At 44.0% G+C, this 14,134-nt stretch overlaps 1 protein-coding gene across 2 annotated transcripts in view; it reads right to left on the reverse strand.

The window, feature by feature from the left end:
• The window catches only part of LOC148360484 (complement C3-like), a 76,153-nt gene extending 64,660 nt beyond the window's left edge, over window positions 1-11,493 (reverse strand). Inside the window, exons 1-8 of one of the 2 annotated variants that reach the window (XM_088341328.1) lie at window positions 11,329-11,493; window positions 6,486-6,684; window positions 6,261-6,423; window positions 6,098-6,195; window positions 4,513-4,601; window positions 3,610-3,692; window positions 3,441-3,528; window positions 3,268-3,370 (exon numbers count right to left, since the gene is read on the reverse strand). In XM_088341328.1, coding sequence (XP_088197454.1) covers window positions 3,268-3,370; window positions 3,441-3,528; window positions 3,610-3,692; window positions 4,513-4,601; window positions 6,098-6,195; window positions 6,261-6,423; window positions 6,486-6,684; window positions 11,329-11,408 — 903 coding nt within the window. In that variant the 5' untranslated portion in view covers window positions 11,409-11,493. The remainder of the gene's footprint in view (window positions 1-3,267; window positions 3,371-3,440; window positions 3,529-3,609; window positions 3,693-4,512; window positions 4,602-6,097; window positions 6,196-6,260; window positions 6,424-6,485; window positions 6,685-11,328) is intronic. The other variant, XM_088341329.1, reaches the window with a different exon arrangement.
• Between the last annotated feature and the right edge of the window lie 2,641 nt (window positions 11,494-14,134).

Consider the following 14,134-nt stretch of genomic DNA (forward strand, 5'->3'; position numbering starts at 1 on the left):
CTGGGATGTCCTGCTAGGGTCCAGCAGTGGGGACATTGAGGAGATGGCAAACTGCACTACTGACTACATTAAATTCTGCATGGACAATGTTGTTCCTATAAAGACTGTACGCTGCTATGCCAACAACAAGCCCTGGATCACGAGAGACATCAAGTGCCTTCTGAACCAAAAGAAGAGGGCCTTTAAAAATGGTGATCATCAGGAGCTAAAACGAGTACAGAAGGAGCTCAAAGTCCAGCTCCGGAAAGGGAAGGAGCAGTACAGGAGGAAGTTGGAGAAAAAGCTGCTGAACAACAACATGAAGGAGGTGTGGGAAGGGATGAAAACAATTACTGGCTGCAGCACCAAGCAGGGAGTGGCTGTGGATATAGATGTGGGGCGAGTCAACCAGTTGAACAACTTTTTCAACAGGTTTGACCACTCCGCCTCATCCTCACCCCTGAGTTGTGCAGCTGTCCTTCCCCCTCCCCCTCTGGACACTAGCATGGAAGACATCCCCCCACTAAAAATAACTTCAGCCCAGGTGTGTGGGGAGCTGAGAAGGCTACGAACCAGCAAGGCAGCTGGTCCGGATGGAATATCCCCCCGACTGCTGAAAGCCTGTGCGTCTGAGCTGGGAGACCCTCTACAGCGCATCTTCAACCTGAGCCTTGAACAGGGGAGGGTCCCTCAGCTGTGGAAAACATCCTGCATCATCCCAGTCCCAAAGAAATCAAGACCAGAGGAACTCAACGACTTCAGGCCAGTCGCCCTGACATCACATGTGATGAAGACCATGGAGCGGCTGCTGCTGCACCACCTGAGGCTACAGGTCCGTCACGCCATCGACCCACTGCAATTTGCTTACCAGGAGAAGGTGGGAGTGGAGGATGCTATATTATACATGTTACACCGATCCCTCTCTCACCTGGATAGGGCGAAGGGGGCTGTGAGGATTACATTTTTGGACTTCTCTAGTGCCTTCAATACCATACAGCCTCTGCTACTGAGTAGGAAATTGACAGAGATGGGAGTTAGCTCACACCTTGTAGAATGGATTACTGACTACCTGACAGGCAGACCGCAGTATGTGAAACAGGGGGGCTGTACATCGGACACCGTGGTTAGCAGCACAGGATCTCCGCAGGGGACCGTTCTCTCTCCGTTCCTATTCATTCTATATACATCGGACTTTAAGTACAACTCTGAGTCCTGCCATGTGCAAAAGTTTGCCGATGACACTGCGATCGTGGGATGTATCAGAAACGGGCAGGAGGAGGAGTACAGGAAATTGATTCAGGACTTTGTCCGATGGAGCGACGCAAACCACCTGCACCTAAACACCACCAAGACCAGAGAGATGGTGGTGGACTTCAGGAGAACCAGAACTCACCCGGTTCCTGTAACCATCAAGGGAGAATGTGTAGAATTTGTCCAGACCTACAAATACCTGGGTGTGCAGCTGGACAACAAACTGGACTGGACTGCCAACACAGAAGCTCTATGTAGGAAAGGGCAAAGCCGACTTTACTTCCTCAGAAGGCTGGCCTCCTTCAACATCTGCAAAAAGCTCCTGAAAATATTCTATGAGACAGTAGTGGCAAGCGCCCTCTTCTATGCGGCAGCGTGTTGGGGATGCAGCGTCAAGAAGAAGGATGCCTCTCGTCTCAATAAACTGGCTAGGAAAGCGAGCTCTGTTGTGGGCAAAGAGCTGGACAGCCTAACAACAGCAGCTGAGAGACAGGCACTGAAAAAGCTGAGGTCAATCATGGACAATCCATCGCATCCGCTTCACAGCATTATCTCCGGACAGAAGAGCAGTTTCAGTGACAGACTGCTGTCACTGTCTTGTACTACGGACAGACTGAAGAGATCTTTTCTTCCTCATGCCATGAGGCTCTTTAACTCCACCCGGCAGAGTAAAGGCCCACATTAAACCACACCACCTACATTGGATCTTACTGCATTATGTGTTCTGTGTAGCACTATTTAGTTAATCTATATAACATGCTAAAGTGGGCATTTGCACGTCACACTGGGTATTTGTATATTGTTTTCTTTTGGCTTTATTATTGTATTGTTCAATTCTCAGCTCAGGGATGCTGCTGGAAATGTGAATTTCCCTTAGGGGATGAATAAAGTATCTATCTATCTATCTATCTATCTAAACTCATTTTAACTCGGGGGCCACACGATAGAACAAACATTCTGTCGGGGGCCGGACTAGTAGATTAAAGAGAAAGAAAAAGAGAGATGAAGAAATTAGAGAAAGAGGGAGGGAAAAGGAGAGAGAGCGGGACAAAGAAAGAAAGAGAGAGGGAGAGAGCATGAGAAACAAAAGAGATAAAAAGTCGTGAGAGAGGGGGAAAAGAAAGGGAGAGGAAGAAAGAAATCCAAAGAGAAATAGAAAGACAGAACAGAGAGAAAAGAGAAAAGAAAGTGCAAAGGGTAGGAGAAAAGAGAGAAAAGGAAAAAAGAAAAGTTAGAGCAAAAGAAGTGAAAATGATACAGAGAGAGAAAGAGACAAAGAGGAACAAAGGAAGGGAAAAAGAGGGACACGGAGAGTGACAGAGACAGAGTGGGAGAAAAGGGGTGGAAAAGAGAGAGAGAGAGAGAGAGAGAGAGAAATACAAGTCCAGTGTCTTGGCTCGAGGCACTTGGTTTTGGCAACATCATGTTGACATATTTCAACCTACAGCTTGTTTTTCTCTTGCGCTTCTTTGAGTGTTGTCTCGCGGGCCGCATTCCATCCCTTAGCGGGCCTGATCTGGCCCGCGGGCCGCCTGTGATCTAGACATTTATCCATCTATCCATCTATCTATCTAGACATCTATCTAGACATCTATCTAGACATCTATCTAGACATCTATCTATCTATCTATCTAGACATCTATCTAGACATCTATCTAGACATCTATCTAGACATCTATCTAGACATCTATCTAGACATCTATCTAGACATCTATCTAGACATCTATCTAGACATCTATCTATCTATCTAGACATCTATCTATCTATCTATCGATCTAGACATCTATCTATATAGACATCTGTCTATCTATCTAGTCCAAGGGGGGGAAGGAGATGAATATGGACAAATAACTGGGCCCACAATATCAAGGAATGGACTGGTGCCAACTTTGCAATGAGCCAAAAACAGGCCAGGAACTGTCAGCAGTGGAGAAAGCCGTCCACAGTTGCCTCCTCAATGGTTCCCCGAACACTCAGGCGGTTCGGGGATCCGTGAATCGTGATTCAAAGCTGCGGTTGACTTTGGAATCCACTTACAGCAACTCTCTGAAGTGATTCGGGAAAGCTGTTCTTCTCGCCGTCCTGTAGGTAGCCAAACACCACATAGGCTGTCCCTTCTACCTCCTGACCAAAAAGATACCTAAATCACACAGAAAGGAAGTCAAGTTCACACTAAGGAACATCCAAAATCCAGACCCTCTCTCACTTACGTAGCTCTGATGTTGACAAGGAAGTCGTCACTATCCTTGTAGAAGAAGGGGACCAAAGGCATCAATTTGACTTCAAAACTGGGCAGCACTGGGGGTTATGAAAGCATTTTTTGGTTTCACGTTGGATAAAAACATATTTTTATGAGTTCACATCATGGTCATCTCTCACCATACTCTTTGACCTCAAACTCTGACATGTAGGTCTGCTGTAGGTGACTTTGGAACCTGGCCACCATTTTCCACACTCCGGTACTACACAGAAAAAAAGTCAATCAGAACACATATTTTTAAGGTGACCAGTGTCAAGAACCGGAACAGGAGGAGGACCCAGATGCGTGACGTTTCTCACACAAGCCTTATTTTACGGGAAATGGGGCAGTTATGCACGTTAACCCAAACGCCAGTGGTTCCGCAATCGCCGGGCGGAAGAAGTAAGGCAGCAGTCCGGCGTGGAATGACAGGAAGCCAGAGGCCGACGAGATCGATACCGATTGCACCAGCAGATATCGGACAGATGGGGTCGATACCGGACGGGACGGGACAGACAGGATTGATATCGGGCTCTGGAGACAGGAGTCCGATAACAAGCAGAACGAGATAGACGGAAACGATACCAGACACTAGAGATTGAAATTAAACAGGACGAGAACTAGGCAAACTAGACGAGAACGAAACTGGAGATCGATATCAAACAGGACAAAATAGACGGGAACAATACCGAACGGGGAACACAAGCAGGAAACCGGACAAAACCCACGTCTTGCGGGTGCAGAGGTTCGTTGACGGACTGACAAAGGGTGAGTGAGAGCACTGAGCTTAATTAGGAGAGAAGCCAATCTGTCAACGAGCCGCTGCTGGTGCCACGTGGGCGGGGCCAATTGGGCGCCATAGGCAACCGTGACAAAAAGGTAAAATACTGCATAACTTACATGGTCAAAGAAGCTCTTGCTTAAGCTAAAGCAACTCCGTTTTTCAAATATCGAATAGGCTGGCGTAAAACAACCCTTTTGGAGTCGAAGAAAGCGTGCACACTACGTGATATGTAAAAAAATATGCAACTTTAAGATGTTACCTGACTATTTCAGCAAGTTTGTAGCTGCCAGAATGAATCCCAGATTTCAGAAAGACGGATTCAATGGGTATAACGACTTTTTCGGGCGTCTGTGAATGAAAAGTAGGGACCAAAATTTCAGAAACACTGCTTCCATGTTCATGCAGAGGTGGCAAAATGCGACAATGTCTAGAAAGTTTGACCACTCCAATATTAGCTTACTTGCACTGGCTACCATTCCACTTAACATAAGACTTTCAGGCTCTCTTACTAAGAGACAAATGTTTGGATTGTCCCCTCTTATCTCTCTGATTTGATTTTCCCTTATGTTCCTGCACAAAGCATCCGCTCGGAAAATGCCGGTCTACTAGTGATCCCGAGAGCCAAGAAGAAATCCACAGAGCATTCTCGTTTTTGGCCCGGAGCTGTGGAATGCTCTTCCCCCTGAGATTCGATCTGCAACCTAAGTGCAAATATTTATGTGTTTAGATGTCTATAGCATATGAATAACCTTTATTTTATGTTGATAATATTTGTATTATTTTCCCTCGTGTAGGTTTTAGATGAGGGGATGGTGTCATAATACCGTAAATTCCTGACTATAAGCCGCTACTTTTTCCCCCAAACTTTCAACCCTGCGGCTTATTCAGTTATGCGGCCAATTTATGTCATTTTTCTAACGGGTACAAAAGTACAAAAGGTCTATATGACAAAGTTTCTTTCCGACACTGAGGAAGACGACTTTGATGGCTTCAGTTCTAAGAAGGAAGATGAGGACGGTTTACCGTGATTTTTACAAGTACGGTATGTTTTTTTTTACCAGACCCGTTTACTGTGTTGCGAGCGTGTTGCTACCATCAACTGCCCTGTCACAGGCACCGTTTGGGATGAAAGTTATATTATTATTATTATTAAAGCTTTGAAAACTCTCTCGGTGTACCGTCTTTCTTTGTAAATATGTGTAAGCATGTATAATATGTTTCTGCAACTGTATATTTTTGTAATGTATTTATTTGAGAGACTTATTCTGATATGTTTTGTACGGGCGAATCAAAAAGAAGGGTCGAAAACCACGGGGGCTGACGGAAAGTGGAGTAAACATGAGACGTGTTTGTGGACGAGGCGGACAATAGTGGATATATATTTTTCCCACCCTTACCTTTGGAAATATACACTTTTTTCCTTGGATTACTTTCAACGGGGCCCGGACTCTGCAGGTCTGCATCAAACCTCAAGTACCGGTATAATTTTCCGTTCATTTTGCCGGCTGTGAATTTTGCACTGTGTACTTTAATGAAGGACATTCAGTTTCAATCGAGGGACTTAAAGTCGGGTTTGGGTTAATTTTGTGTTTGTGTTACATTTTTTAATTTGGGCGCATGCGGCTTATAAACAAGTGCGGCTTGTGTAAGTACAAAATCGGTTTTCCTCTTAAAATGTGGTGGGTGCGGCTTATAATCAGGTGCACTCTATAGTCCGGAATTTACGTAGTCTGTCATAATAGTTTGCAATAGTCTTTCATCTGTGCAGCCCTTTGAGACTCTTTATGATTAAGGATGTCACAAATAAACATGACTTGACTTGACTTTTGAACCAAAACACTAACCATCATTTCAATGATGATAGCAGCGGGATCATCTCGACTGTCGTCATCCCTCTCCACCGGTGACATGTTAGGAGTCACTCCAAACATCCTGTAGTTGACTGCGAGACAAAAGACCAGATTCGAGTTGCCGAAACCGACGAAGACGACGGCGTCCGTCGCGTACCCGTGCTGTCGGGGGTGTAGAGGTTCTTGTCGGTCTGGATGAAAATGTATCCGGACTGGAACGAGACCAGTACCACTTTCTCCAACAGCCGGTCGGGGAACTGAGCTTGCAGGTACACGTATTGCTTCACGTTGGGGTCTGTGCTAAAGCCCTTGGCCGGAATCTGGGACCGGGATGGACCGGTGCCGTTAAGTGCTGACAGAGATTGGAAAAAGTTTCTTTTACCTTAATTGTTCCGAATCCTTGGAAGTTGTTGCCCCTCGTAAGGGTCACAGGTGTACTCGGTACCAGTTTTGTGGTTTTAGTCGGATGGTTCATAACATTGATGACCACCTTGATGTCGACCCCGTTGCAGTTTTGGCACTCCACAAAAATGTTTTCTTCTGTTCCTACTCGCAGCAGGTTGGGGGAAGACATCACTTTTCTGGAGTAGAGGAGAGAGGGGAAAATGACAGGGTTAAAGTCAAGTGAAGTCATGTTTATTCGTATAGCCGTAAAATTCGGAAGTTAAACCACGACCTTTTGTCCCAAGCTTTCAATCTTGCAGCTTATGCAATAATGCAACTAATTTATGCATATAATTGAAACTCTTTCTGTGTACCATCTTTATTTATCTCATGTTTCAATGTGGGCGCATGTGGCTTATAGTCAGGTGCAACTTACGTGTGTAAAAACGTTTTTTTCCTTTAAAAATGTCTTTGGTGCGGCTTATAATCAGGTGCGCTCTATAGTCCGAATGTTATGGTAATCGCAAAAGGTCACGAAAGGCTGCACAGACCACTGTTACAACATTCCCTGATCTGAAACCTATACCAGGGCAAGGAAAAACTCAAAAATTCTGTCGGCAGAGACAAAATAATCAATCGATCGTTTGATTTCCTCCTGGTTCAATCGCTATCTCAGACTTTTTAACTCCAAAAGTTCACCCGACCAAGACACCATGAGCCAATTATTGATCATTGTGACTAAAATCCAGCATTTGATGAGCATATTCGAGCGCACGGCAAAATAATGATTCTATTTTAAAAATGCGCATTTTTACCTGAAATTAAGACATTTTCCGTTGCGCGGCGTGTTATTCGGAGGCTTTACGTTAGTGCCCCTCCTCCTCTGCTTCGTGTGTCAGTGCGTGTTTGCGCAGTGCCTCGCAGAGGAGAGATCCGTGTTTCAACGCAGCCAACGAAACACACGCGCACGATAAATGAACGAATCAAGACGGCTCCTCGAGCGAAAACATCTCGTTTTTTCCAGCCAGCGCAGACAGACGAATGGGTCTTTGTGCAAAGAATCACCGTGCTGTTTTGTGCATTATGCCCCGAGAGCGTTGTAGCTCGCACAGCAAGTGTTACGAGACAAAACATGAACATGAATTCAAGGATGACACGCGCAGTGTCCAGGTACGGCAAACAAACACAGACCCTGAAGACCTTTGTCACTGCTAAAAACACCACCACTGAAGCAAGCTATCACATTGCTCACTGCATAGCAAATCACAGAAAACCATTTACTGATGGCGAATATTTTAACGAAGCATGTGTGTGCGTGTATGCCTTCTGCTTTTGCTGCTGTTATTTGAAGTTTTGATAGTTTCTTAAATAAGATTTTATTGATAAATGGTATGATAGCTGTCCATAGCACTTGTTTTTTGATTGTAGTTCATTGTTAATGAAGAATGGTCGATTCTGGTTAATTCTTGTGGTCAAAAGTCATGAATGGCTACAGGCCTTTACACTTGTTATTCACATTCATTTTTTACTTGATTGATGAACAACAATAGTAAAAGATAAATTGCTCAGTTATATGATTCAAATTTTGTATATTTGGACTGGTGTAAAATGACGGCTCTGTTGAGTATTAAAAAAATGTTGTGCGAGTTATTGATCACGGCGTGGCACACTGATTTACAAGGACATTCGAAAGTGGCACTCCACACCGAAAAGGTTGACGACCCCTGCTTTAGATGTCCTTGACAGTTGCCGTAGAATTATTTTTTTGGGGTACTGTTAAATGTTTTTACGTTGCTCAGTTAACTTTATTTAAACTTTGACTTTGTTTCCAAAATATTGTGCAAATGGAAGGTATTTTCGTTGTAACGTGGAGTGCAATATCCCAGTTCTAAGTGCGATAGCCCAGTTGTGTATAGTTTTTATTTTAGATATGAATACTTTATATTTTTGTATTTATTAGTCTTTATATTGCATATTTTATTAACTGGATTCCAACCGTAGTTTCTCTAAAGCAATACGATGATAAAAAGGTGATTCTGATTCTTATCAAAAAAAAAAAAAGAGAAAGGCTTACCAGTTGGCCATATTCGACCACATTACCTTGACTTGTGGAACTGCAAACTGCAGGCTGGCTAATCATTATGGGAATGAACTAAGGCCAATGTTTACACATTTTAACTCATAAATAAATAAGTAGTTTAAGTGTGTAAACGGGTACAGTTGACCCCAGGCATATGTCAAACATACAGCCCGCAAGACGGATCCGGGCCCTTGGAGGATTAGATCCGGCCCGCAATACATTTCTGAGTATGTCAATTATTATACAATTGAAAACTCTATTATACATCGGAATGAAGGAGCAGAAACAGTTGTACTGGACCGAACATTTGTTTCACAAATAAAAGTACTTTATAGCGTTTTATTTACAAATAACTTCTCTAATGTCAAGTTATCATTTAAATTATAAATGTGAACTGACGGCTAAAATTGCCACATTTTAGGTTTAAGAGCAACTCGAAATTGCAAGATGTAGGAAAATATGAAAGTTACGTCTCCGAGATGCTTATCTGCTATTGGTTGACAGTATATGAAATGCTGGTCTGCTATTGGTTCGTGTCATGGCTTCATGATTACCGACGGTATTCACCTGTTCCAGCTCCTTTGGCGCCAACTGCCTGGGACTCTGATTGGCTCCCTGTCCCTATTTAAACCCACTCCTATCTGTCCCCTTTTGTCAGTCCGTCTGCAAACCTCAGTTTACACTAGGCAAGCCTTATCCGACCCTGTCTCCCACCCGTTTTTTGCTCCCGTCGGTGCCCCGGCTTCGACCCATTTTTGAAACTGGCCACGTCTACTCTCCCGTCCCGGCTTTTGATCTCTTTTGTCCTCGACCACGTCTACTCTCCTTTCCTGGCTTACGACTGGCTTACGACCCCGACCAGGTTTTTGCCCTCCTGTCCCGGCTACTGACCCGTTCCCGGCATTGCCATCGCTCGCCACGGAACATCCACCTCCGCGTTCGGAGCGACCTGCTTCCCGCGTCCAGCAATCACCGGATCGTTGGAGCAACCCTTTCCCTTTCTTCTAATAAAACTTGTGAGAAACGCAACGCAAGTGGGTCCTGTTTCCGTTCTTGTCCTGACACTATTGGCTGGACTACATCCCAAAATCCCTTTGTTTTCATTCCTTCCAGAATCTTGTGTGTTTCCTAAAGACTTTTTAAGTCAGAAAAACAATTCTGTATTTATACTACTGTATACGGGGAAAGGTCCCCGGTTCGAGACCAGGTGGAAACATATGTTGGCCACCGGGCTGTACTTGCCCAAGACACACCAAAGGAAATGATGCCCCTACGACTCTAGTGGTTAAGGGACGCAACCAACCAACCAACCATTTCACCAGTCTTGGTTCAAGACTTGCAGCGATGCTAAAGCGAGAAGTAAAAACATCATTACCAAGGAAACGAAGCTCGGGATTATCAAAAAAATACGAAAAAGGTACACAAACGGTACTTGCTAAGTTACATGGCTGCAACCAATCAAGGATTAGGACGATTAATAAAAATAAACGGGCGAATAAAGCATGCTAAGCCTCTCATAAAAATCCTCGAGAGTGGGAGTTTTAAAAATCAGTTGCATTTTTGATCGGACGTGTCCCCCCCTGCTCATCCACCCGCTACTCCAATTGACCAAGTCACGTCACATCAAATGTACTTTTTTTTTTCTTTAGCATGAATAGATATTGATTAATCTGCAGCTATAATACACATAAGTAGTACGTTAGTTACTATATACTGTTTTGTTGCACGCAGGCCAAATGTGACCCGCCACACTGTTTTGATGCTGAGAGAAGCACAAGAAAAATAAATAAACTGCCTCGTGTCAATGACTTGCCGATGTCGCCAAAAGCCAGGCCTGACACACGAGGCACTCACTCTAGTTGTATTTGCTGATTACCATTAATCAACCAGAGAACCCCACCCCAGTGTTGTTTTACCAGAAATAAAAGTCACAAACTGTTTAAGGAAAGACAAAAAATACCAAATTTAAAAAAAAAAGGCCACTGGGTATGTTAGAGAAGCTTTAGCTCCTTTTTATATCAGATATGAAAGCTAACAACAAAGTTTACATAGTCAGATGAAGATTTTCATCAAATATCTAAAGCAGAAAGACTTTTAAATCATTAAATCATATATGCTATTTTTGTCACTTTCCATTATGTGTGGCCTTCTTGGAGTTAAAGCCCCAGTTTTTAACGTTTGACTCCTAGAGGGCAGTGTTGAGTAGGGCGAAGGAAAACTAGTGCCAAATAATCATGGCGTAGCAGCTAGGTGCCCGACAAAAAAAAAAAGAACATTTATGCCTCATATTCTAATCAATTTTTAAAAAAATGTACCACTGTGATGCACTAAACATTACACACTGTCCCTTTAAGTGAAATTGTGCTTCTTTTTTTAACAATTACACAGTTGACAGACACTACACCTGATTAAATCTTAGTGAAAAAAATCAAATATCGAGGAAAACAACGTTTAATAATCAAATCTCACATCCTTGAATCATAATTTAATTTTGATTCTCTGAAAAGACCCCCAACCTTCCAGCTAAGGCTGATTTTCTTGTGTCTGCCCCAGTGGGAATGTGGCCCCAGAGCTAAAATGAGTTTGACACCCCTGCATTAGCTAAATAGCATAGGTTTCTATCCCCCGTTCTGCGGCAATTTCACTCAAAGATCCCCAGCTCAGAAAGGATTCGTCTGGAATCTCGGGGGTCTCCCGTTCATAGTTACATGACTGTGCCACAAGCAGAAGCCGATGGCAAATGATTGTCAAGCCAACTTACAGTGGATCGCCATCAACCTGAGAAGCCAGAAAAGCAAAAAAGGCCAGCGAGGCCAGGATCCGTCCAAGACCCGTCCGCATCTTCTCCCTCGATTGCGAACCGTTCTCAAAGTACACTAGGGCACCGCAACGCCGCTTTTATATTCTTCTTGTCCGACAATCTCCTCCCAGCGGGTCCAAAAAACACATCGTTTCCCGGCAGCAGTTGCAAAACCGCTGATATTGGCAGAGCTCTACGAAAGATACATAGAAAAAAATCAATGGTTTTGTTCAAGTGACTTTCGTTTTTGTAAAAACGACTCAGAGAGAAGTTAGACGTCGATTCTTGTGAGGCGACAACGAGTGGGGCACGTCGGGTTAAAAAAATTGGAAGAGGGTCCAGTACCGCCAGTGGCCTAACAGGGGGGGCGTATATTTTAAAGAAATGACATTGAAGTCGGGCAGCACGGAGGCGCAGTGGTTAGCGCGTGTGCGGCACAGTTCTGGGGTCTCGGGAACCTCTTGTGTGGGTTTAAATCCAGCTACCGGACTTCCTGTGCGGAGTTTGTATGTTCTCCCCCCGTGCTTGCGTGGGTTTCCTCCGGGCACTCCGGTTTCCTCCCACATTCCAAAGACATGCATTTCAGGTGGATTAGCCGGTCCAAATCGTGTGAATGAGTGAGCGAACTGTCTGTCCCTGTGTGCCCTGCGATTGGCTGGCAACCAGTTCAGGGTGTCCCCTGCCCACTGCCCCATGATTGCTGGGATGGGCTGCAGCACCCCCGCGACCCTACTGAGGATAAGCGGTGCAGCTAATGAGATGAGAACATTGAAGTCGGGCAGCATGGAAGCGCAGTGGTTAGCGCGTGTGCGGCACAGTTCTGAGGTCATGATATCGAACCTCCTGTGTGGAGTTTGCATGTTCTCCCCGTGCTTAAGTGAGTTTCCTCCGGGCACTCCGGTTTCCTCCCACATTTCAAAAACATGCATGTCAGGTTGATTGGCCAAACCAAATTGTCCTTAGGTGTGAATGAGCGAGCGAATTGTCTGTTCAGGGTGTCCCCTGCCCACAGCCCGAAGACACCTGAGATGGGCTCCCGCACCCCCGCGACCCTACTGAGGATAAGCGGTGCAGATAATGGATGGATGGATAACATTAAAGTCCGTGGGCTTCCATTGACTTTTAATGGGCGCTGCAATGCCTGCCGTGGCCTCCCAGGGGGCGTAATACCAGAGGAAATAATACTAAAGTATACGGGCAAAGGAGGGGAAAAATATTCATTTGATTTTTTGGTATACGCAGGTGAAGAATCCAATACTTTGGCAATTAATAAGGAAAAAGCCGTTTTAATATAAATGTATGAAAAACATACAGGTAGACATGTACTGTATTTTTGGCACTATAAGGTGCATCGGATTATAAAGCGCACCCCTCAAAAATAGTCCTTTGTGATATGTTTTTCATATATAAGGCGCACTAGGCGATTTGAATCAAAACTTCAGTAAAAGCTAGGGTTGCATAAAAAAATGAATGAATAAATACATTTAAATCAAAAGGATTGCTTTCATAGAAGATGAATTTACATTATTCAACATTTGCATTGTTTTGTTTCTCGAGGTATTTCAAGTTTTCCCAACGCTCCGTCGTATTCAAAGCGAATCAAGAATATTTTTTGGGAGCCTGCCGGGTCGATATATCTTCTGAACATGCAAACAAGGTTCAAGTTGTGTAATCCCTGACTTTTGGAGTTTCCACACCGGGGAATTTCTTCCAATGGCAAACTTGGGCAAAAGGTAAAAGAAACGCTGGATTAAAAACACTGTTCGTTTTGTATCATTCAAAGATCGTATCAAAGTGCGGGGCACTCCAAGATAAACACTATAAATAAATAAAAATAAAAACATAAAAAAATAGGATAGATGGGCAATATTCTCAAGGTGTTGCATGTAGACTAACCTACCGTAAATTCCAAAATATAAGGCGCACCTGATTATAAGCCGCACCCACCGCAATTCGGGAGGAAAACCGACTTTGTACATACACAAGCCGCACCGGTATATTAGCCGCATGCATCCACATTAAATAATGGACTTAATTTAATGGAATAGTTTTATTGACGGGGGGGATTTTGTATAGGTTTATTATTTCCTAAAAATTATCCGTTATCCCTTATCAGTCGTTTCATGATTCATTTCAAAGCCTTTAGGCTGAGACACTTACTCCCAGCCAGGGAACTGGGTCAAAGTCCTAGCCAAAGCACCCAGAATCTGAGTACAATTGCACCTTTCCAGGAGGTACTGCATTTCCGGGCCTGTACTAGGAGTGAACAGAGAAATCTACTTATCATTTGATGCAGACCCGCAGAGTACCCGTTGAAAGTAATCCAAGGAAAAAAAGGTGTATATTTCCAAAGGTAAGGGTGGGAAAAATATCTATCCACTATTGTCTCCTGCGTTCACAAACACTCACCTTTACCCGTCCCCAGTTCCCATCAGCCCGCGTTTGCTCCGCCCCTTCTTTCTTATTCGCCCGTGAAAATCAGCATGTGTCTCAAATAAATACAAATAAATACCCAAACCGTGCCTTTGAAAGGTACCAACACGCTACTATGAATACGCTCGCAACGCATCAAACGTAGCTGTTAAATAAGCATACCGTAATTGTTAAATGCACGGTATGCCGTCCTCATCTTCCTACCTATAACTGTCGCTATAAGAGGCGTCTTCTCGCCATCTGAAAGAACCTTGGACATATAGACAATTTTTGCATAATCTAAGAAGTTGAAGTCCTCGATGCATGTGTTCCACCGGTCTAAATCATAAGCGGC

The sequence above is a fragment of the Urocampus carinirostris genome, chromosome 8 (genome assembly GCF_059441175.1).
Source record: "Urocampus carinirostris isolate Australia breed hairy pipefish chromosome 8, RoL_Ucar_1.0, whole genome shotgun sequence".
NCBI classification, from domain to species: Eukaryota; Metazoa; Chordata; class Actinopteri; order Syngnathiformes; family Syngnathidae; genus Urocampus; species Urocampus carinirostris.